The following is a 25,763-nucleotide window of genomic DNA, read 5'->3' on the forward strand; positions in this document are numbered from 1 at the left end:
TGTCTTCCTTTTGTCAGGAGCTAATAGCCCAGAAAAGGTAAGTATGTGAGAGTCAAAAGCTGAGAAAAGAAATTCAAGTCCTGGGAGTTTTGTGAACCATGTCTAGGAAGTCGCTGCTTCTCAAATCCATGGAGTATTCAGTGATATGGCCAGCAGGGCATCCTTTAAAACACAGCCACAGGGAGTTGCATCCAGCAATTGGGGCTTAGATTGGAGCAGTTGTTTATGCATTCTCTCTCTGATCAGCCAGCCACCAGCCAGCAGGCTCATCATGAGAGCGGCTTTTGCAAAGTGATCGGCACATTTTTCTAGATGTTCACACAATGAACGTTGATCAAATTAAATAGCATAGAGCTTTAAAATCCTAAGTCAACTCAGCACACATTATCTAAATATAAAACCATGTAAAAGAGAATAAAGAGAACAGATGTTTTTAGTGCTCACAGTAATTGCCATTGTTCTTGCTTTAAATTGAGGGTATCAATCCTGGAGGCCACCCATCACAAAAGTAGTTGAGCTGAGATTTGCATCCTAACAGTCTGAGTCTACATTGATCAAACAATCCTCTTTATTAGTGTAGCCAACCACATATATAAAACACAAGCTTAAGCAATGACTGGGTGTTCCTACTCACTTGAAACGTGATGGGTTGCTGGGACCCGGGCTGGCTCTTTCTCAGGGGTGATTGGCCACCCTGCAGGAATACCATCTGTAAATATTAAAGGGAACATTCTCCAAACTGAAATAAGATGGCCTTGGACTATTATACATGAACAGTCAGAGAATCCTAACACCTTCAAGGTGAGGGTTCTTAAAAGTCCATATGGAAATGACAGCCAAAGGGAAAGAAGTGGTTTAGCCATGATTACACAGCTTTGCAGTAAAGCAATGCCATGAAACCACTTCTGACTCGTTCCCTGTAATAACGTGCACCAACAGCATGCTTGCAGGTCTTTTTGTACCCACGTTTCTTTTCTCTCAGCCTACACTTTCCTCAGGTATGCAGTTTCTTGATCTGGCTGCACAGTCTCACCTGTCTGTGGGACTCTAGGAGCTGGTGCTTTAGTTGGATTTGTAGTCTGTGTTCCAGGCATGAGTGTTCCTGGGAAGAAAAGAGAAAGAGCATCGTCTCTTAAATCTGAAGAAGATGCTCCATAGTCTTACCAGTATGACTGGCTAGGCCAGATACCAAGAGGGATGTTGAAGGTGCAGGATTAAGAAATGTAGCCATAATCAAGTTCTTCCTGGAGTACCTAGTGGAATGAACGAGTTCCACCAGTAACTGGTAAAGTATGATGAGGCTATTGGGAACTTGCCAATATCAATAAGATATGGTGACACTATATGGAACACCAATGGTACTGAACAGGAATGTGTTTGAATGTGGGCCCTTTGAGACAAAGAGAACATGGCTTGCTTGTCATTGATCTGAGTCACGGTATGCACATGGACTCCATCCACACTCATCATTTGTCAATTAATTAATTAATCACTGGTCAATCATTTTAACAATGGCCTAGGCTCTCAGTTCATCATCTGTCTTTCATGCTCATAATGCTTTGGATTTAGGACCACTTCAGGACCTGATCCCCACTGACATGACTCTAGCAAGTCAGCAAAACAGCCGTCTTTTCTAGAAAGATGAGAGAGAGAGAGAGAGAGAGAGAGAGAGAGAGAGAGAGAGAGAGAGAGAGAGAGAAAGAGAGAGAGAAGAGGGGGGAATCTGGGAGTTACATGCCAAAGATGAATGAAAGGAGTAAGTCTGGGATACAACCTGGTCCAATAGATAGGCACCCATTTTAGTAGGAGCCATTGTTGATTGCAAAAAGAAACCGAGCTAGTGAGAATAGGCCTGCAAAGCTGAGCAAAATGTTTGTGCAGAGAGGAATGAACAATTAATACTATTCTGTGGGTGGACTCCAGAGAATAAAATGGAATGTGGGGGAATTCTGGGGAACCCATGTTCCAGCCAACACTACTATAATGTATTCCATTATTTGTGACTGCTCTTCTGCTGGGACTATGTTTTTGTGGCAACCAGATTGGTATGGCTGTCACTCCACGGTCCTCTGAGTGAATTGCAGAGGTGAATGCTATAGATGAATGCTCATTCACATTCATCCCCATAACTAGCAGGAATCCCCAACTCCAATGGAAATCTTTCATTTTCTCAGGAAGGGTCAACATCATCTGAGTTCTCGTCAAGTATTGACTAGACTATCACCTCCACTAAAGAAGGTATCAGTAATGCTTGCTTCCTTGATGGTTTTCTGTGTAAATCTTGAGCAATTTGAGCCACATCCAACTTCTCTATGACTTCGTTTAGTTTGATTGAATGGCTCTGTGATCTCAGAATATGGAAGTTTGTAAAGGACTCAGAGCCCTTGACAGTGCCTGGTGTAAATAACTTGGTCAGCTTACAAGAGTTGCAACAAATGACTCATGTCCAAATGCTTACATCCTAAACCAAACTCTTTGCCCTGACATCTCTTAACTAATTATGCAAAAATGAAAATTCAGAGGAAGAAGAAAAATTTCTGTGAATAGTGTATGTAGTTAAGGCAAGATCGAAGTCCAGCTGTGTCTGAATCTGAGACAGAGCTGAGTTTCACGGTGACTGTGGTCCATTGATAACAGCAAAGTTAATTTATTTAATTTTCCTGTGCACTAGTATAGGGGAAAGGGGGAGAGAAAGTAAAATGAAGAGGGGTAGAAGAGTGAATATGGTTGAAGCTTGTTATCACAGACAGTGCAACAGCATTATGAAATGCTTTACTCTACAAATATGGAAAAGGAAAGAGAGGCAGTTGGAGAACCCTGTTATGAAGAAGCATTTGTTTTTAATTCATAAATGAGAATAAAGGAGTGGAATAAAGAAAAGGAGAAGAATGAATTTGTTTTATAATCATTTATGAAATCAGCACTTTTTTCTACTTTTTAGCATGTGTATTAGATTTCAAAACATTAAAAAGGCTTTCAAGGAACCCCAGTGAAGTGATAAAGACAAGAACCCACCCACAATAACTTTCAACCCCAAATTTATCCTGTCTACAAGTAATGAAGGCATAGGGGCAGAAGCAGAGACTGAGGGAATGGCCAACCAATAACCGGCCCAACTTGAGACCCATCCCATGGGCAAGCACCAATTACTAACGCTATTAATGATGGTGCTCTGCTATGCTTGAAGACAGGAGTCTAGCATGGCTGTCCTCTGAGAGGCTCCACCCAGCAAGTGACTCAGACCAATACAGACATCCAAAGTCAAACAGTGGATGGAGCTTGGGGATTCTTACAGAAGTATAGAGGAAGAATTGCAGGCCTTTAAGTGAATAGGAACTCCATAGGAAAACAAACAGAGTCAATTAACCTGGACCCTTAGGCCTCTCAGAGTCTGAACCATCAACCAAGTAACATACATGGACTGGACGTAGGCCTCCCCACTCATAGAAGATGTGCAGTTTGACCTTCATGTGGGTCCTGAACAACTGTAGTGGTGATTACCTCAAAAGCTGTTGCCTGTGTGTGAGATATGTTCTACTACCTGGGATGCCTTGTCTGGCCTCAGTAGGAGAGGAAGTGCCTATCCTCAAAGGGACTTGAAGTGCCAGGGTAAGGAGAGGATACCCAGGGGACCTCTATCTGCCCAGACAAGGGAACTGGGAGGGTGAATGATTGTGGGAGGAAGTGACCAGGAGGGAGACTGTGAGAGGGATATAAAGTGAATAAGTAAAATAAAATTAAATATAAAAAGGAAGATTTCAAAACAGATGTTTTCAAGTGTGGTTGCCAAGAAGATGAATGTCTCTCACCTGAGACTATGCTGGGCTGTGCTAGTCTGCTGGGTGTGGTCAGTATCCCAGTAGGATGCAACTGGCTTTCTGTGCTGCTGAGCTCCTGGGCATCTTCAGTGGAGGCTGATGTGGAGGGTGGCCCTCCAGGTGTGCTATCATCCACAGTCAGTGGCACAGACATGGATCCAGACAAGACAGTAGGTGCTTGTGTGGATCTACGTGTCACCCATGGTGTTCTGGTCATGTTCCCTGTAGTATGTCAAAAATGACGACCATTGGTTTCGCTGTATTTTACCCGATCATGGGTAAAACTACAGACATATCAAATGCTCTCAAAGGGCAAGGGAAATATTTATGGATACCACATATAGTTCTGACATTTAACTGTGGACTGGAATAGGCAGATTAAACTGAATTTTTTATCTTTGGCAACAAGTCAAAAGAAACATCTGGATAGATGGCCTGGTCCTTAAGAAAACCTGTTAGTTTTGCCGAAGACCCAGGATCTGTTCCCAGAACCCACACTGTGGCTCTCAATCACCTGTATCTCCACCTCCAGGGAATCAGCTGTCCTATTCTGGCCTCTGATGGCACTGCGTGCATACACATAAGATAAAAATAAATCAGCCTTTGAAAATAAAACCCCAATCATTCTCTGTAAACTCCTTAGAACCCCAGAAAGCTAGTGTATGTGATTGGAGATTGGGTAGATGTCTCAAATGTATGAGATATATTTCTAATCATGCAGTAGGCTGGGAAGGTTATTTGAGATGTGGAGATCTGGAGGCATTGACATGGGCTTGTTGTCTTCACACTGTGAAGCAAGCTATTTATTTTAATTAGGCAAGTTGTTTGTTCTTATTTTCAGTGTTGGAGATGGAACTCAGGGCCACGTCCATGCTGTGTATAATTTTGAATACGAACTGCTGAAACATTGTTGTTTTACATTGCTTCTTGTATTCAGTTACATCAACAAAGAAGGCAGCCAATACACCAAAGAGGCACTTACCACTGAGATACAGTCACTGCCCCTTTTAGCCTTGACTTTAAACTGATGATAATTGAAAATGATGATGATGATGATGATGATGATGATGATGACGCAAGCTTTCTATTGTTAAGTAAGTATTCCCTAATTATCCTTTGAAGATGATAGTTTCACATTTGTTCACACGAAAGAAAGTTAATAATCTTTTCTCTCAAAGTTTATAGAACTAGTCATGATGGATGATTTTCCAGCCATGAGTTAAGTGGGGGAACATTTGCCTTATCCAGAACACAAGTTGTTCCTTTGTGTATTGTTGTCATTACTCTCAATAAAGTTCTGTGGTTTTGCTTATAGGAAGCAGTGTTTCCTTTAAGGACTATGGCTGGTGCTTTATGGCTTTTCTTGCCTCCAGCAATCATCTATTTTTACATGTAGAAAATATAAGTTCTAGTTGCTAGAGTTGCATTCTATTCCTCTCCACTGTTGAGACACACCCTTTTCATAGCTTGCTTGTCTCTTGTCCATCCTTACCTCCTTGAGGGAAGGCTTTGTGCCCTGCTATACTGAGTAGGATGTCCTCCATGGGCTTGTGCATAAAAGAGCTCAATGTAAGTTGGATCATGACTATAGTTTGCTTTCCTGTATCTCCCTTCTATCTGTGAGCTTGAGAGACAATGGGGAAATTTAAAGATACATTTTCAAACTGTCGTACTGGCTGGAAGCAATGATGTCTTTTGATGAGTGAGTTAGTGAATGAGTTCTATTAACTCTGATCCATCCTTGGCATAGATAATACTGACTGTTACTGGCAGAGATCACTCAGTTTTATATATTTTTCAGGTCACTGTACCTTTTGTGTTTGGATACAATACTATCGATATTGAACACAACTTGGTAGGATTGATTAGGAAAAATCTTGACCAGCCACTGGTGGCATCATTTCAAGTTGGGATGGAGTCACTAACACATTTTTGGTATGAATATTTAACCAGGTGCAAATTAACCAAACTGTTCCTTAAAATGTTGACCTTGCCATTCCCTGTGAATTTCCAGAGAAAGATATCTACCTACACTGTTGAAATAAAAATGTCATATTCCAACAATAATTATGCAAGACATTGCCATTGGGGAGACTGGGTTAATGATATCAGAGAACTCTTGGTATTATTTTTGGGACTTATTAAGACAGTGTATTTCAGTAGAGAAATCTGTTAATAGGAATTGTAGACGTATATATCATCCGTTCAATTTCTATCCTTGACTGGCCCTTCTGAACTCTCCTACATTAAGTCATGGCATCATTTAAGGTGGTTGGAAGAGTTAAATGGAGGTAATTTATTTAATTATGTGATACTAGAGGAAAAAGAAGAGAGACACAGTAAAGAAAAAAAAAACAAGAAAGCATCTTACTTGAGGTCGGGACACTACTCCGTGTGCCTATGGACTCAACAGGAAGCTCTGGAAACATCTGTTCATTTTCTGTCACCTCTTTCTCTGAAGGAGTAGTTGTCTTTGTCCAGGGGAAGGTCTTCAGAGCAGATACCCATTGTGTGGTCCAGCGTGTAGTATATGATCTTAGAAGTGAATGTTGGCTTTGAGTTGTGAGCCTTGAAGTCCTTACTGTTCCCCTGGTAGTTGCTCCTCAAAGGAAACAGCCAATGGCAGTTTTAACTTACTTGCCACTTTGGGCAAATAGAACTGTTGAGTCATGAAAAGACAATTAGATAGTAGCTATATAAAATGCAAATATATTACTGTGAATAGTACCAAATGTCACCAAAGGATGTTTTCTCTTGAATGAACTATGGGGTTAAATATCACACAATTGCTGCGTGATAAACTGTTATGCACAGAATATAAAGTTGTCAGATCTAAGAGTGCCAGTCTCTCAGTCACTGTCACAGTCATTAGTAACTGATGATACGCAGGGACTTGTCAGAGGCACATGTCTCTTTGCAGTCCTTAGCTGCTCCATGACTCAGATATTTATCTCTGCAAGAGTAATAAGGCCTATGCTATTTGCCTTATGGCTACATGTAGGAACATCCAGAGAAGTTGGGTTTTCCAAAAGAAACTACTCAAAAGACTGACCTTCAGCAAGACTGGTGAATTTTTTTAAATAAGAATTTGTCTAATGACCCTGTTTATTCCACAAGGGATAGGAAAAAGAGGCACACATGTTAAGTTGACTAATGCTTTCTTTTAGGAAGACTGAGATGATGCGAGGCTGAGGAGTCTGGACCTAAAGTGAGAGGTACCCATTAGCCTATAAGGTTGCTTTTCCTGGGTAGAAAAGGCCTGATCTTCACTTAGCCTGTGTTGGATTTTATTTACTACTTGTCCTTTGGCAGGTCTTGAATATAGGGAACTTACTATGTAGCTGTAGGTGGTGATACTATTGGAGGGGGATCTTGTAGATTGTGTATTCAGATGCTGATTTCCATGTCCTGAGATCTAGTTGTAGTCTTGACATGGCCATTGTCATGAATACTGAAGAATCCCCCATATCAATGTGATGTAAAATAAGCTCCCCAGTTATCTCTGATTGGTTAATAAAAAGCCGAAAAGCAATGTGGTGGTTTGAATATGTGTGTCCACTGGAAGGTTGCACTATTAGGAGGCATGGCCTTATTGGAGTAGGTCTGGCCTTGTTTGAGGGGCTAAGTCACTGTGGATGTGGGCTTTGAGGTCTCCTGGACTCAGGCTCCACTAAATGTGGAATCAGACCCTTCTTCTGGATGCCTATGAATCAAGATATAGAACTCTCATGGCTTCTACTACCATGTCTGCCTGAACACTGCCATGCTTCCTGCCATCACGATGATGATGATGATGATGATGATGATGATGATGATGATGATGATGATGATGGACTGAACGTCTGAAACCATAAGCCAGCCCCAATATAATGCTCTCCTTTATAAGAGTTGCATTGGTCATGGTGTCACTTCACAGCAGTAACACCCTAATAAATCCCCTATTGGGGATCTGTTCTTACTGAAAGAGCACTGGCTGGGCAGAGGAGACAAAAAGGTTAGACTTCTAATCCTAGCCTGGGAGATGAGCCAGGTAGAAGGAGTTCACCAGGAGGCAGATGAGGGTCCAGGAGAAGAAGAGCCACAAGGTGAAGGAAGGAGACAGTAGCCATGAAGTCTGATAAGGAGGTTGCCAAAAAGGTTCTCCATGAAGACAGACAGCTAAAGCAGAGTGAACCAAGAGACCAAATGCACATAACTCAGGGAATGTTGTTGATAGCTAGGTAGTATAGAACATTAGAAACATCTGTTCAGTTATTGTGCTTAAAGATTGTTGAATAAATCTATAAGTCTCCATCTCAATCATTTGGAGCTAGCCAGGTCAGAAACAACTGCCTCTTTTAAATATCATTTTATAGACTCCCAAATCCTCCTTTCTTCTTTCATGTTTCACATTTAGACCTCAAACTCCTCACATCACTCTTAATTCCAAGAGTTAGACACGTACTAGGTACTCTCAGTCTAACTGTCACCTAGCCAGGTAAGTGCCCATCAGGTATTTCAACAGTAGTGCCAATGTATAGATAGTTTCCCTTTGCCAGAGGATCTGTCCTTACAGAAAGAGCACTAATGGGAGCCAGGATTGAGACTGGGGGTGAAAAGACAAGGCTGACTCAGCCCTCATTTCTTTCCTCAGAAGCAATCATGGAAAGGTAAGTTGCTATAGCTTAGTTCATATCCTTACGAGGTGGCTCTGTCTCTTACAAAATAAGTGCTTTCTTTTATGGCATGACCAAAAGATGCTCTGAACTAAAACAAACCAGAAAAACCTACTGTCACAGAACTGGAACATCATTGAGTGTGTTTATCCATTCACTGTGGAAACACTGATGAAAAAGCTTACTCTGTGCAGATGCCATGTGACACACTGATCAATAGGCACTCTGTGTGACAACAGGTAGTTGTTCTCCTTCCAGGTTCATTCACTGAGGAGGTACACATGCAAATGTAACCATGGTGTAACCTAGAGTAAATGAGTTCAGATGACAGACAATGGGTTGAACCACAAAAGATGGATTTTGGTTGGGAATCTTTAGGACATCAGAAGATAGCATCCAGGGTGACAAATGATAGACTCTCAGCCCTATAAAACACCACAGAGTAGAACAGGGCCTCCACACAGAATATACAAGCTTGTACAGAATGTTGGCAAAGTGTTTTCTGCTACCAACATGGACCTTGATTCCAAACTGAATGTAGATGATGAATCATGGGAAAACAACAAATATATGAAGAAGAAAATGTGTTATCTTTAAGGATTCTGGACTCTCTGTTATCGCTGACTGTTGGATTTGACAGGTAAGGAACATAACCTAGCTCATATCTAAGGACCATTGTTCTTGTGCCCATGCACGGATAGTTTCAAGAAAGAATGCAAGAGTGTGACAAAAGGAGCTTGGTCATAAGTTGCTCTATGTAAATGATGAGGACTGAAGACACATACACACATCACGTGGACTCAGAAGAGCAGCCAGATCATGGGCACTAAGTGTGAAGAAGAAAGAGGACTTAGCAGTCGTTCCTAAATGGCACCTGGTAACACAGAACATAGATGGTTGTTGAGAGAAGATGTATGGGTAGAGCCTGAGAATTACAGAGGGGCGATGACTATAGAATGTGAATCAAAATTTCAAATAGCTTCAAGAGTCCAATAGTGAACACCAGAAAAAAATATGTAATGTGACAGTGTGGAAGTAAAGTGACAGGTATCCCTCACTGGGGAGAAAGGAGACAACAGCTTCTCAGCTCTAAGTTCATTGTCATCGAGAGGAATATCCAGGATGGCCATTCCCCCTCCCCCTGAAATACTCCAGAAATCAATTTCTTTTAAATCAAAAAGAAAAACCATCTGATTTTTAACACCACCTAATTATAAAAAAAATACCTGAAGACTTTTCCTATAGTAAGCTGAGGCATGGTGAAGGGTGGGGGTGCTCTGACATCTTTAATAATTTAGACTCACCCAAAGCACTGGACACACCACTAGTAAATGTGTAGTTGATAACAGGGGATTTCTCCACCATTTCCCAGAAGTCAGAAAGATTCCTTCCTGAAAAAAATAAATAAATCACACCACGGAGATGAAATCTTGTGTTTGCCTACTGGAGTGTGAAGCTCAATGCTCACCCAGAGAACTTCCAGATCATTGCTGCTCACCTGACTTTCCCACCATCACACAGATGAAGACACAGTCTGATTCATTGGTCTGACTCACTGCAAAACAAATCAGAACACAACCACAATGTTGCAATGACCAATAAGGCACGGTCTCTAAAATCAGCTCTAAGGCTACAATGTTGCTTCTGTCTGTCTAATTCCCCCATTCAGCATATCATGTATACAGTGTCACTGAATTCTCATTACCCTCCTATATGGAAGCTGTAAGCACATGTCTGCAGACCTTTAACAGGGCATCCCCAGTGTATTTAGAGAATACTGTATTTACAAACACAGAAGTTTTATATTTTGAATGTTTCCTAGCATGTTTGTACCATACTTACAGAGTCAGCAGCCACCAGGGAAGCCTGTAGCAATCCCATTCATCCCAGTCATTATTCATTTGTGAAAATGTTTGACCCTTTGAGTATGTAGAAAATAGTCACCTTCCCCAAGACTGCCTTTTTGTCTTTAAAGGGGAAGGGGAAGTTACACCCACTGTGAGAGTCTGCTGATACCCTCCCTGTGTTGATTGTAGTATTTGCCTTTCAATTTGTGGGACTCCAGGAAGATCCCTGTTTAGATGGAACCATCAAGGTTAGAAATAAGCTAACACCTAAAACCTAAATAGAGCTTACCTGAGGTTGCCTGATACTCTAACCCATAACAGGGCTTGGGATGTGGACCTATCAGGCTTGGCTATATGTATTTTTTTATGAATACCGGACCTAAAGCTTGCCAGGAACCCTGAAAATACACACCAGAGAGGATGGAGGTTGATTTAAAAATCTCAGTGAGGTAGCTCGTAGAATTTCCAACAACGTCCACCAGCAATGCTGTGAAATCTGCAAGACAAATTGGAGAAGCTCTCTGAATTTTGAAGCCAAGACACAAGGGGGAAAGAGGTTCCAATTAGATTTTCCTTTTCTCAGAATGAATTTTACAATTATAATTTAAATTAATCTGCTAAAGTCTATTGATACTCACACATAGGAAAATACGATTTCAAAAAATATTAAAGGCAAATTCAAGCAGAGAACTTTTATAATTCAAATCTATCTCTTGTACTATCCAAGAGCTACCAAAGACCTCCACTGCTTCATCTAAGTTCGTTAAGTTATCAAATCTATTCAGGAGGAATCAGGTCCATAAACATGTAAGATCTATTTACACAAAGTTGAAAGTTGAAAATTTAATGTCAGGTTGTGAACTAGACATCAGAAAAGACCTCTGTAAAATATCAACAAGAATGTTCTCTTTTGCCCACTGTATTTAGAGCATGGAAGGAGAAGTTTGGGAGACTTTTATAACACTTTATGCTGCAGAACCACTGAATACATTCTGGACATGAAGCCTACTGGATGACTTCTCATCATGCTTCACACAGATGCTTCTTTTCTCATCAATGGGATGGGAAGTTGCTTGTAAGAACAGACTGGAAAACACATACCCTGTAGATGCGGATTAATGTCCTATGATAATCAGTAATTGGTGCAGTAAATCAACACTACTAGGTAGAGATAAGCCCGAGTTACAACATGACTGTGTGGTCACATGGTTACCCTGTGTGCTGGCTGGTCTTGTGTGTTAACTTGGCACAAGCCAGTCATCAGATACGAAGAAGCCTTACTTACCTGAGGCAATGCCACCATGAGATCCAGCTATAAGGCATTTTCTCAATTAGTGAAAAAATGGGCAAGGTGGGCAAGCCCATTGTGAGTGGCGTTGTCCCTGGGCTGGTGGTCTTGGGTTTTATAAGAAAGAAGGCTGAGCAAGACATGTGAGCAAGCCAGTAAGTATCATTTTCCATGGACCTTGTAGCAGCCTCTGCCTCTAGGTCCCTGTTCTGCATACGTTTCTGCCCTGGATTTCCTCCATGATGAACTGCAGCGTGTACCAATGTGGAACTGGAAGTCAAATAAACCCTTTCCTCCCCAACTTGGTTTTTGGTTATAGTGTTTCCTTGTAGCAATAGAAATCATAATTGTGACCCCTGGATGGAAAAGTGCTATGTAGTATACCTCTGTAGATGTTGATACCACTCTGTCCAGAAGGCTGGAGACCATGAGTCTCTTCTTTCTATATTATATTGTAGAGTCTATTAATGTGCTCAATCTCATTACTCATCCATCTATCTTCCTTCTGCTTCTCAAAACTCTTCTTTCATTAATTCACTTACTCAATATATATCCATAGAATGTCCATAGTGTGCCAGATACCTGCTAGGTACTAGAGATGTTTGTAATACATACAGCAGAAGTTAAAGTTGATTGTGGGTGAGGGGAATCAAAATGGATCAGCATGCAAACGTATTTGTCAGCAAGCCTGCTGACTTGTTTTGAATGTCCAGGCAGGACTCACATGATGGAAGGAGAAAATCTACTCCTGAAAGTTCTCCTCTGACCTCTGCAGGTGTGCTATGGCATACTACTGTTGCATGTGCATTCTTCCCCTCCAATAAATGCATAAGTAAATGGATATTTGAAATACTGTAAAATGAATGGAAAAAAAAGATTCACAAGTTGAATGATAAAATGCAAAGCTGCATAGAAGCTATGAGCAGCACTCTCTCAATACAGACGCCAAGGATCAATCCTAGTTCTGCCTAAGGATTAAAAAAAATTGATGGTACCTGGCCCGAGTCCTATAACATATTATAGAGTTTGGATTTGAGCTGAGGTTTGCCTTAACCAAAAGTCCCCTCCTCCCAAGATCCCTACCACCCATTCACACAACCTGTCACTCAATATCCTCTGTCCATTCCTCTTTCAAAGTATGTTTAGAACTATTTCATTTGGGTTTGAAAGAAAGCCAGTTATTGTTACTTTGAAGATATTCTTTGTTTCCACAGAAATTCAATTAGTTGATTTACTATCAATGCTCTGAGATGCTTTGTGTCTAAGACCCTTTATATAAAAATAGAAGACGGAAACAAATTTTTGTCTAGCCCATTAGTGATGATTTAAGACCACCTTTTAATATTCAATGTGAACAGCCTGTGGAATCCATTTGAGCATTGCTGACAAGAGGGCAAATGCCTGTAATATTTCTAGAAGTTTTAACAAATTGAATCACAACAATATTGTTTCCCTGTCAGCCAACAATTTCATTTCAAGGGCTTTATCCTACAGAGATAATTTGCCTAGTGCTTCAAGTGATTCTGCACAGGTGCTTACCACAGCACTGATTATAATAGTAAAGGTTGTCAGTAAAAGGAGACAGGTAAATAACCATCACCTTGTCTTTCAGTGAATAGTGAACATCTTTTTGAAGAACTGGGCATAATTACATATCTTGGGACATTTTAAGAGACACACTCCAAAATCAGTTACCAATTGCACATATGATGGCGCATCAGGGCATGACTACACCCTCACCAAAATAACTTCTTCTTGTAGTAGATGGAAATGAATACAGAGACTCACAACTGGACAATGTACAGACAGCAGCTTTGGAGCATCCAGCTCTAAATTGCATTTCTACACTTGATCTTAGCCAAAAGGCCGAGAAGCGATCTAAATTGCATTTCATTATCAAACCCTCTCACAACTCAGAAATGGATTTTGAGGAGGAGACAGCAAGATTGTAAGAGCCGGAGTTGATAAACCATGGCAAGGAAGTAACACAACAGGACCAATGTCTGAGTACTTTCAGAGACTGCGAGAGAACACTCATGGCTTGCACAGACTCAAACTAGATGGGCTCACCCACTGAGAAGGATAAGTGTACAAAGTGCCACCTTTAGAATCTATTTGCAATTAACAACTTTTTGGGAAAAGGAAAATTACCTCTCTGCAATGGAGTGTCATTGAGTACATCAACCACATTTCATGGAAGACCCTAGGCTCAGAAATGATTGAATTCTATGTTTGTTTGTTTTTGTGCACTCTTCATTTTGTTTTGGTAATTTTCTTTTGTTTTTGTTTTGTCTTGTGATGTTGTTTTAGTTCTTTGGCTTATTTTCTTTTGCTTTTTTTTAGACCATGATGTTGGTTGCATAAGGAGATGTAGAGATCCTGGGAGAAGTCAATGTGGGAAGGTATGATCAAAATAAACTGTAAGAAAAATTTTAACAGTAAATTAGATAGTTAGAAAGTTAGTTAAAATATTATGCTCTGTTGGGTATATTCCCAGGAGTGGAATAGCTGGGTCCTCAGGTAGTACCATGTCCAGTTTTCTGAGGAACCTCCAGACTGATTTCCAGAGTTGTTTTTTTTTCCAGAGCTGGGGACCGAACCCAGGGCCTTGCGCTTGCTTGGCAAGCACTCTACCACTGAGCTAAATCCCCAACCCCCTCCAGAGTTGTTTTACCAGCTTGCAATCCCACCAAAAATCGAAGTGTGTTCCTCTTTCTCCACATCCTCACCAGCATCTGCTGTTACCTGATTTTTGATCTTAGCCATTCTGACTGGTGGAATATCAGTGTTATTTTGATTTCCCTGATGACTAAGGATTTTGAACATTTCTTTATATGCTTCTTGGCCATTCGAGTTTCCTCAGTTGAGAATTCTCTATTTAGCTCTGTACCCCATTTTGTAATAGGGCTATTTGGTTCTCTGGAGTCTAACTTCTTGAGTTCTTTGTATCTATTGGATATTAGCCCTCTATTGGATGCAGGATGTAGATTTCCCAATCTGTTGGTTGCTGTTTTGTTCTATTGACAGTGTCCTTTGCCTTACAGAAGCTTTTCAATTTTATAAGGTCCTGTTCGTTGATTCTTGATCTTAGAGCATAAGCCATTGGTGTTCCGTTCAGAAAAATTTTCCCAGTGCCCATGTGTTCGAAGCTTTTGCCCACTTTTTCTTCTATTACTTGGAGTGTATCCGGTTTTATGTGGAGGTCCTTCATCCACTTGGACTTAAGCTTTGTACAGGGATATAAGAATGGATTGATTTGCATTCTTCTACATGCTGACTGCCAGTTGAATCAGCACCATTTGTTGAAAATGCTATCTTTTATCTTTTTTTCCATTGGATGGTTTTAGCTCCTCTGTCAAAGATCAAGTGATCAAAAGTGTGTGGGTTCATTTTTGGGTCTTCAATTCTATTCCACTGATCTATCTGCCTGTCTCTGTATCAATGCCATGCAGTGTTCTCTGTAGTACAGCTTGAGGTCAGAGATGGTAATTCCCCCAGAAGTTCTTTTACTGCTGAGAATGTTTTTTGCTATCCTGGGTTGTTATTCCAAATGAACTTGCAAATTGCTCGTTCTAACTGCATAAAGAATTGAATTGGAATTTTGATGGGGATTGCATTGGCTCTAGATGGTCATTTTACAATATTAATCCTGTCAATCCATGAGCATAGGAGTTCTTTCCATCTCTGAGGTCTTTAATTTTTTTCCTCAGATGCTCCAACATGTAATAAGAACACACACTTCACTATGTTCATAGTAGCCATATTTATAATAGCCAGAAACTTAACATAACCCAGATGTCCCTCTACAGAGGAATGGATACAGAAAATGTGGTACATTTACACAATAGAATACTACTCAGCTATTAAAAATAATGACTTCATGAAATTCAAAGGCAAATGGACAGATCTAGAAAATATCCTGAGTGAGGTAACTCAGTCACAAAAGAACATATATGATATGTATTCACTGATAAGTGGATATTATGTAAAGAGCTTGGAACACCCATGATATAACTCATGGGCCACATGAAGCTGAAGCAGAAGGAAGACCAAAGAGTGGATGCTTCAATCCTACTTAGAAGGGGGAACAAAATAATCAAGGGTGGGAGGGACTTGGGAGGAAAAGAGAAGGTGTAGGGGAAAGCAAGTGGCAGAATCAAATATGGGAGGAGACAGAAGAGGTGTACAAAGGGTCAGGAAATTGAACAGAGGTGTGTAGCAATGGGGGATTAGAAACTCGGGATAGCAACCAGAAAGTCCTAGATGCGAGGAGAGCAAGAGCCTCCCCACAGGGATGACATTAGCTGAAATACCTCACAAAGGGGAGGCAGAACCTGTTCAGATCCTATCCAGAGGTTAGGCACGCCCCTGCTCCAGTTGAGGCATGGGACCACCTACCCATCTCCAAAATTTTAACCCAGAATTGCTCCTGTCTAAAGGACATACACGGACAAAAGAGTCAAGCAGAGTCTGAAGGAAAGGTCATCCAGAGACTGCCTCATCTAGAGATCCATCGCACATGCAGATACCAAACCTAGATGCTATTGCTGATGCCAAGAAGTTCTTGCTTACTGGAGCCTGATTCAACTGTCTCCTGAGAGGCTCTGCCAGATCTTGACCAATACAGATGCAGATGCTTGAAGCCAACCATCAGACAGATTATAGGGACCCCAATGGAGGTGTTAGGGGAAGGACTGAAGGAGCTCAAGGGGCCTTATCTGGAAGGGGAGGCCTTTGATCCTGTGAAGGCTTGATGCCCCAGTATACAGGAATGCTAGGATGGAGAGACAGGAATAAGTGGGTGGGTGGGGGAACACCCTCATAGAAGCAGGGTAAGGGGAGATGGGATAGGAAGACTGAAGAAAGGAAACCAGGAAAGAGAATAACATTTGAAATGTAAATAAATAAAATATCAAATTTTTTTTAAAAAAGAGTATATTGTATGAAATATTTTTCAATTAAAAACTCAAAAAATAGAAAAATTATACTCTAACATTATTTTAGTAAAAGAATGTTAAATTTTAGTTAGGGCATAGCTTATTTTTTCTTTTTATCAAAACTATATCTTCAAGCCTTCTTTGCAGGGGTCTGGTCATATCCCTAAATTCTGCACTATGGAATGTGAATGGTGTCTGCATTGTAAGTGTATGGCAAGTGATTATGCCTTCCGATTCTTTTCACCCTTATAGATAGAGTGTGGTGATAAACTATCTTGCATCCTGAGGACAAAGGCAACACTTTATAGTAGCAGAGCAACAAGTTACAGGGAACCTGGGCTTTTACATTTATAGGTTATATAGCTAGTTTAAATGTTTCCAAGAAATATTAATATAAAAATACATTAAATAGTTAAGCAGAACAGAGAACAAAGAAAAGAACCTCTCACTTCTTTTGCAATCTGTATTTTAGCAAGTAACCAGAGGAATCCTTTTGCAGACATGGTACGAACTGGTACGAAGTTGGTCTGGTGTTGCAATATATACAAATGCTAAATTCTGTTCCTTATAATCTTGTTTCTCCAAATGAGCAGATCCCCACGTACACCCACTTTTGTTGTATAAACCTAGCCCTCTAAGTTATCCCTGATTGGTTAATAAAGATGCCTCCAGCCTGGGCTGTGTAGAAGAGATGGGGCAGGGTGGAGGTTCCCCTCTTCTTAGGCAGGGAACAGAAGGAGAGGAGACAGGACAAGGAGGAGAAGGAAGAAGTTGTCATGGGGTAATGGATCATGAGCACATGGCCATAAGGGCCAGCCTGTTAGGAAGGAGTGGTCTAAGAAGGGCATGGCAAGTGATCTCAGGGTTACTGAGACGGAAGTAGGCAAAATAGCACAGAGCGTTGATATCGGCCCACTTCTCTTGTTTTAAGGATTGTTATAAATATAAAGTTTTTTTTAATTTGGGAACTAAATGATCTAAGGTGGGGTAGAGACTCCCAAATAATATGTACCACTATAACAAACCTTGTCATTCCTTGGCACCAGAGAAACACACTATTGCACTGAGTTTCTGAGTTGTTGGCCTTGTGGTCTGTTAGCTGCCAGGAATTTATAGTGCCTTCATCTAGACCAGGGCTTCTCAACTTTCCTAATGCTGAAACCCTTTCATATAGTTTCTCATGCTCTAGTGACCCCCATCCATAAAATTATTTCATTGCTATTTTATAACTGTATTTTTGCTAGTGTTTTGAATTGTAATATAGCTGTCTGATATGTAGGATATCCGATATTTGGCCGCTCCCAATATGACATATAGGTTGAGAATTATGCAATATATTTGGATTATAAAAGTAATATATATAATGTCATTGAAAATAATTCCAAATATTGCAAGTCCATATTGATGAATTTTCTTTCATTTAAAACACTTCAATCTTTTCATCAGAGATAATAGCCTTTGTGGTGTTCAAATAAGTGCATATTTTATCATTGATAGTGCTGTATTCTAGAAAATATTTAGAATTTCTCTTCCTATCTGAAAATTGTTGTGAACATTGATTCCCTCTTAGAGGCAATATCTGGCCACACACAATCATTGTTCACTGTACATGACTATGTTTCTAAGTTTCCCAGTAGTGAATATTTACAATTTCTCATGATTTTGCCACATAAACAATAGTAATGAATACCTGTTTGTGTATACATATTTCTCTATAGTAAAAATGACAAGATTTTTCTATAGTAAAAAGAGACAAGGTTATATGCATACATTTAAGTGTAATAAGCATCACTATGTTTTATTTTACTATGAGAAAAAAAAATATACCCAAATGACAAAATCAAAATTGGAAAAGTCACAAGGGTATGGGGACTCAACTTACCTGATAAGTCATTGGTCCTGTTGCTCAAACAGTAGCAATACCTGGTAGGGAATTTGGCTGGGTCAACTGTCTTTGGGTTGGAAACTGTAAAGAGAAAGTATTTCCTTAGTGCCACGATACTGGGCCTGGCTCTAAGTCCCTCACCCACCACATAAAAACAGAAGAACTGCTGTCACTTACTGTTGTAGATGGCCACGGAAACCTTATGAAAGGCAAATGAACTGTAAGAAGTGATGCTAAGCACGGAGAAGAATTGCTTGCTATCTGCTGAAGAGGGAGAGAAAGAAGCACAAATGCTTACTGACAGAGTTTTAAATAAATTGATAAATGAAGTCAATACCTGTTACTCCAGTTCTGGGGGTGCTGAGGTAGGAGGATTGCATGTTTGTAGCCAGTCAAAGTGATCTAATGAGACTGTGTCTTGAAAGTAAAGAAAAAAAGTATGTGTGAGGGAGAGTGAATATGAGCAAGGTAAAGGATGTTTTTTATATAAAAATGTTGTAAACAGACATCTAGGCCAGTGTAATAAAATAGACACAAACATGAATACATGTATGGTCACATGATATATTTTGGTTTTGATTTCTTTTGCTTTTACCAAATAGCATGACCCAAAGAAGTTTGGAGAGAAAGGAATTTATTTCTTCTTACAGTGTGTGCCCATTATCCAGGTAGGTCAGTCAGAAAATAAAGGCAGGAACCTGGAGACAGAAACTGAAGCAGAGGCCATGGAGGAATACTGCTCATTGACTTGCTCACTTGCAACTTTCTCAATCTGCTTTTGGATAACCTCCAGTGCTATCAGCCAAGGGATGGCACCACCTATGCTGAGCTTTGCCACATCAATTATCAATCAAGAATATATACCACAGGCTTGCTTATAGACCAATCTGGTAAAGGCATGGCTACAATTGAGGTTCCCTCTTCCAAAATTACTCTAGCCTATTTCAAGTCAACATAAAATAGGCCAATACATGATATTTGCCAAAGGCACCAAAAACACCCATTAGAGAAAAGATAGTATGTTCAAGAAGTAATGCAGAATAAACTGGATGTCCACAAGCAGAAGAATGAAATTAGACTCATATCTATCACCTTGCATGAAAATTAACTCCAAGTTGAGCAAAGATCTCAATGAAAACTGTTGGAAGGTATAAAGATATGGCTATAGGCAAGGACTTTCTGAATAGGACTCCTTTTGCCTAGTAATTAAGGATGCAATCAACACCTGAGCCATTGCAAAACCTCTGAACTCTGGACAACTAAGAAAACAATCGAGTGAAGAAGAAATACACATATTATGGGATAATCTTCGTCAGCTATGCATTTTACAGAGGACAGAGAAGTTCATGTAGACATGGTATTAAAATGCGTGGTTACCTTTTAAAGCCCTACTGAGCATCCCATTCACAAGCTCTGTCAGGTTGAGTGCAGACAGATCAACTGACCTTGCTGGGAGTTCTGAAAGAGATTTAAAAAACATTTATGATAGGATCTGCTCTGCAACAGAACCAGTTTCTCATTTCCAAACTTGGTCCGGAACTTCTTCAGACACATGCTGAACACAGACTAAGTGCCAGACACAAGGGCCTCAGAAGTAAGCAGCAAGTCATGTCGGGAGCTCAGTAGGGGACAGTCAATGACACATACTGTGACTCATACAGCACTTGTTTTTAGTGATTCTTTTATCTTTGTGTTTGAAAAGAGAGCATTAATTGACAAACTGCCCCTCATCCACAGAAGGAGGCTCGGGGTCATCATGAGTGTTCTCAGCATCTCTGAATTTGGAGTTGCTATACTGATCATATGTGGACACAAGCATGGCAGGATACTGGCTTCTGCTAAAGTATTATTATATTTTAAAAATTCCACAATTTCAACATATGGATTTCATCCCCAGAGAAGCAGATTTAATAGAACTTGAATAAGACCTAAAGACCAGTATGGAACAACAAAGTCCCCCAGGTATTGGTGTGTATGGTCATATAAAGAGAGGCTGCCAGAAACATTCCCTTCTATCAGCTGTTACTTGTGAGCAAAAAAAAACAAGGTAGACAAAGTAGTTGATAGCCCTTAGCCCTTTTCATTGTACTTTATTGTAAACATTATCTTTTCCAATTTTTACTTTATACTTAGATTACATTATCCTGGCTGTGCCAATTGGGAATTCTGTTAGAGATGTGGAGAAAACTTGCTCAGCAGTCTGGATTCCCATACCATAGTGGAGGGAAGGAGAAAACTCACCTGTAGTTGCAAGGACCTCTACCCCCTTCACCGTCTTTTTTTCTCTGAAGGCAGACTCTGGGAAAAGAAAACAATTATGACAAAGCATAAATCTTTATTCCCAGTTCTGGGAGTAAGATCAATGAGAAATCCTGAGAAGGGAAGAGACTGGGTCTTCCTACACTTGCTCCTCTAATTCAGTTTTAGTTCTAATTGGCTGACTGGCTGTGGTCTAGAGAACCATATACTCATAAATAAAATGCAAATAATGCAGACTGTGTGAATTACCTTCCTCGTTGACTGAGTCATAAAACTGGGCTTTAGAGGAAAGAACAACTAGTCTGACTTTGTGCAACTTTAACCTGCTGGGGAGAGGCCGGCATTGTGTGAAGGGCTCAAAATTCACTTCGTAGAACTGCAGTGCAGTGGGCCTTCATAACATCAGGCCTCTTGCCTGTGAGTTTCTGGCCTCATGAAGCTTCTTGTCTGGGGCATTGGAAGGAGGATTCCCATGAGCAATGGCAGTAGGAGTTGTAATGGCACTAACCAGGTCATAGTGGAGGAAAAGGCCTCTTTGAGACAGTGACTGTCCTGGAGGACTAGTCACTTGAATCAGAGAGTGGACAATCATACTGTAACTGTTGCTATCACGCTGCAGAGATGACTGTTTATGGAAATTAAAATGAAAAAAATGCAGAAGATTAAAGTCTAGGAAATGTTCACAGTGTTCCCGAGTAAGGCCAGAGTAGGGCAGGACTGTATGAAGGAAGGATCCATATTTCTCATTCTTGAGTCCTTCGTTCCCAGATACTGAAACAGAAGTTTCCAGCAGTGAAATGTTCCCTAGGGCACCTCTCACACAATATGTAACATCCTTAAAAATCATCTTGTTTATCACTTCCTTTCAAGGAAGGAGATACAAAAAACCATGAAGATTTGAGTGATAGACCCAAGTTCCACAACAGGCAGAAACCAATATAAAACTGAAACACAGGCTGAAGAAATCTTCAGTAAGGCAACTCTGCTATCAGTTTCATCTTGGTTCAATTTAGAATATTTAGTATACTATATTTATAAATATATATAAATATATATTTAGTATTATATATTATACTAGTATATTTCATTATAGTGTGAAGATGTAATATGAAATCACCTCCTTTACAGTATTTTAAAATTTTATTCATTTACAATTTCATACATGTAAGTAGTTAAAGCCCAGTCATTTTTATACCTCTATCTTCTCCCCTTATTCCAGATGCCAAGTCTTTCCTTTTGTTTTGTAATTCACTGAGTATAATGAGAGCCACTCTGGTTACACTGGATAGACTGGGAAACTTTTCACTGAGTACCTCACTAAAGAAAATGATGTCCTCTCTTCCAGCATGCCTCAACTGCTGTAAGCTATGGAATGTTCCTCGTGAGATATGTTATTGACAACTGTGATTAAGCCAATGTAGTGGGTTGGCCTGATGCTGTTTGTATTCTATTGTGAATACTGGTTCTATAAGAGAAGAGGTGGTTGAGCAGACCATTACATAATCAACTGATGCCATGTGAAACTTCTTCCCATTTTAATTGCTTAATAATTGACTAGAGCCTGTGCCAGGGTAATAGAGCACAAAGGTGGTAGTGGAGGCTCAAGGTAGGGTGAAAGGTAGAGAGGAGAGAGAGGGAAGAGTACAGATAGGAAGAAGCTGCCATAGGCCAGAAATTCATGACCAGGAAAAACAGCAACCAACGAGGGACCTTATAGCTTGGGAATAAGTTAATGTAGTCCTAGATCTGCCCAATATAGGTATATGGCTTATAATTAAAATATCTAAATTGTGTGTCTCTTATATGGACTTATTAGGATTGAAAAAAATCCAGCAACAAGGCATCTTAAGTATTTAGTTCTTTTATTAATGACTGGACTTAGAGTGGGACTCGTGACTCTGAAAAGTCTCTTGGTGTTGAAGCTCAAGCACAAGATTTTAAAAGATAAATCCACAATTAAGTCGGTCTTCGAATAGAAGGTTACATTAGTGAGGGATTTGGGAAAGCCTAGTAAAATCCACTTTCTTTGTATAGCTCAGCAGTATTTTCCAGACACCACATAATATATTTGGACCATGGTAAAGGCCATGGATAGTCTCAGAAGGCTTGCCAAGGAGAATGCAACTGTCAGGAGTGGAAGGCTGAGAGGTGACCTGGCAGGCACAAAATAAAGTTAGTATGGGATGGCATTACCCTAGTCATTTCAGCTATTTTGTGCAGGTCTCATGAGCTGCTCCCCCAACTATGACTGATGGTTTATTGGCTTAGTCTGGTGTGGGTCCTATGAAAGCAAATGCAATTGTTTTGAGTTTATAAGTGCACAGCCACACCATTGCCATAAAATAGCCTTCTGGCCATCTTCCTTATTGCCAGCTCTGACAGTCTTTCTGCTCCATTTTCCATGATACTCCCAAAGCCTCCTTCATACAAAATTTTGCTTGAAGAAAGCTATGACCCAACATCCATCTTCTTTCCTTCCTCCCTTCCTCCCTTTCTTTCTTTCTTTCTTTCTTTCTTTCTTTCTTTCTTTCTTTCTTTCTTTCTCTTTCTTTCTATCTTTATATCATTTTCCTCCCTTTCTTCCTCCCTTCCTCCATTTCTTTCTTTTGACATTATTCTGGTTGATTTTTTTAATCCAGTATAACATTTATATTAGTTGTTTGGGAATTTCATACATGCATATATTGAATTTTCACATACACCCATGCTACAACACACACGCGCACACACACATGCACACACACACACACACACAAACATGTATATACTTCTCATAATTCTTTCCAGTTCCATCTCCCATTCCTGTTATGTAGTATTCTATTCTGCAGACAAACCCATTAAGAAAAGAAGTAAACAACTTAAAATAGCTTTAGGAAAATTCTTAAACTGATTATATTCACTAGAGTATATTATATTCTCTACCTGAGTATAGTATATTATAGAGTATAGTATATTCTTCAAGAGTGTATAACCAGCAAAGACTGCTGAGAGTTACTTTTAGCCAAGCCCACCACCTTGGCAGAAGCAGGAACCACTAGCTCAACTGCCTGTGAGAAACAAAGACCAGCTGAGCTGCCTTGTAAGAGGGTCAGAGCAACTCTTCATCCTGTTGAACTTCCTTAAGGATGTTCTGTGCACTCCAGGTTTTCATTTTTTTGTGAGCTGTCAACATGTTCAGATGGGCTTTGGTGGTGTAGCTATCTTTGAATGGTTTCTGTTCCCATAAGTGACCCCCTTACTCATATTACCCTAGTTACTCACAGTTAAAACTCATTAGTTCACAAAGTTAGACTTTTGTGATATCTGTACTTTGCCAGGTTGTAAGCTGTGCATCTGTGATGAGTAGACATATGTCTTTCATCTCCCTAAGAAAAGTCTGTCTCATAACATTCTAGAACACCCCTCTTCACCTGCTAACAACTTGTTCTTCTTTATTTATGAGGCCAGAATTTAGTTTGTGCTGCCCATATGCTCCTGGGTGTGGGACCATCCAGTGGAGTGTGTTTGACATCGCAGGAATAACATCTTTAAAGAAAATTGACTCTTCCCCTTCTATAAGGCATCTTCTGTGAGTAGCTCCTCAGAAAGGGATGGAGCTCATGGACCCTTCTAACCCCACAAAGCATAAGCGTTGAACATCAATAGTTACACACACCACTCTCTTCAAGTTAGAAATCCTTGTTTTGCAGTATCTGGAAACAAATTTGAAGCATACGGTAAATGTCCCTGAAAACCAGAAATGGTTTTCTGTGGAAGCATGTACCTGTTGTATTTTTGCCTTTCAGACTGTCCTATTTGTGTGTGTGTGTGTGTGTGTGTGTGTGTGTGTGTGTGTGTGTGTGTGTGTTCGTACATGTTCACATGTGTGCTGGTACATATACATGTGAGTGAGGATAGAAGATAATCTTGACTGCTATACCTTAGACAATGCCCATCCTTGCTCTTTTTAAAAATAACATACTTGCAACCTAGGGAGACTAAGCTGGCTGGCTAAGGAGCTCCAGAAGTTTACCAATCTCTGGCTCCCCAGCACTGGAATTACAGGTCACCTCACCATGTTTGCCTTCAAACCAAATCAAGCCAAACCAAACCAAAACCCAAAAACATGGCCTGTGGGAATTGACCTGAGGTCTGTGGGTAATCACATTACTGATTGAGCTATCCTACCAATTGTTATTTTTTTCCTGAGGCCATTTCAATGTAGCCCAGGCTATCTTCAAACATGCAGCTAACTTCCTGCCCTCACCTCAATGCTGGGATTATAGGCATGTGCCACCGTATCTGGAAAAACTGTAAGTGTCATGCAGAAGCTGATTTCAAATAATTGCTAGACAGTTTATAACTCTATTTTGGATAAAAGCAAAACAACAAACAAACAAACAACCCACCACATTAACATTTTACAATAGCTTGTATCTGAGAGTTTTCATACCCAACACCTAATATTTTTCTTAGAATAAATACCTTTTCTTCTTTCTAATTTTTTATGGCATTGGAGTTATTCTCATTTAAAATGGAGAAACTTGGAGACTCAAGTAGAGTAAGTAATTGTGAATAATTATCACACTCACACACAGGATATTGGTACAGCTGGTGGCTTGGGAGAGAGAAAAGTGGTTTTCCGTGGAAGTATTTCATGCCCATTTTGTACCATCTGACTTTTGAAGCACTGGATGCTGTGCTTAAAAGGAAAATTAAGAAAATAAGAAAAACTTCCACCGTTCCTGAAAGTCCAAATGAAAACTGAGGAAGTTATCCTGCTTATATTTTTAAAAGTTCCAAATGGATGTGCAGTATCTGTTTGTCCTGTGAGCTGTTGTAAGTCACATTTTGTAAGTCAAGTTCATACCATGTAAACCAGGAAAGGTAAAGGCAAGAGAGCTGTTTCACAAGTGATGATGTCAAACAGCAATGCTTCCATTATAAAATTTCATCCTCTGATGGAAAACCACAGATTGTGAAAATTTAGTAGGATCCCCAGAATGAATGACTCAGAGAGCTCCAGGAAACCCCTGGAGGTAAGTGAGCTGGGGAGATGGCAACTACCTACCAGCTGCAGGTAGCAGGGCCATTT

At 40.1% G+C, this 25,763-nt stretch overlaps 1 protein-coding gene across 1 annotated transcript in view; it reads right to left on the reverse strand.

The window, feature by feature from the left end:
* Window positions 1-20,759, reverse strand: part of Hhla1 (HHLA1 neighbor of OC90) — a 30,667-nt gene extending 9,908 nt beyond the window's left edge. The window contains exons 1-11 of the mRNA XM_087559363.1: window positions 20,672-20,759; window positions 19,808-19,888; window positions 18,608-18,691; window positions 18,428-18,511; window positions 10,733-10,816; window positions 9,972-10,028; window positions 9,778-9,864; window positions 6,190-6,420; window positions 3,810-4,040; window positions 1,034-1,102; window positions 635-709 (exon numbers count right to left, since the gene is read on the reverse strand). Of these exons, the coding sequence (XP_087415489.1) occupies window positions 635-709; window positions 1,034-1,102; window positions 3,810-4,040; window positions 6,190-6,420; window positions 9,778-9,864; window positions 9,972-10,028; window positions 10,733-10,816; window positions 18,428-18,511; window positions 18,608-18,691; window positions 19,808-19,888; window positions 20,672-20,759 (1,171 nt within the window). The remainder of the gene's footprint in view (window positions 1-634; window positions 710-1,033; window positions 1,103-3,809; window positions 4,041-6,189; window positions 6,421-9,777; window positions 9,865-9,971; window positions 10,029-10,732; window positions 10,817-18,427; window positions 18,512-18,607; window positions 18,692-19,807; window positions 19,889-20,671) is intronic.
* Window positions 20,760-25,763: the final 5,004 nt, after the last annotated feature.

The sequence above is a fragment of the Rattus norvegicus genome, chromosome 7 (assembly GCF_021556685.1).
Source record: "Rattus norvegicus strain SHRSP/BbbUtx chromosome 7, alternate assembly SHRSP_T2T, whole genome shotgun sequence".
Lineage (NCBI taxonomy): Eukaryota > Metazoa > Chordata > Mammalia > Rodentia > Muridae > Rattus > Rattus norvegicus.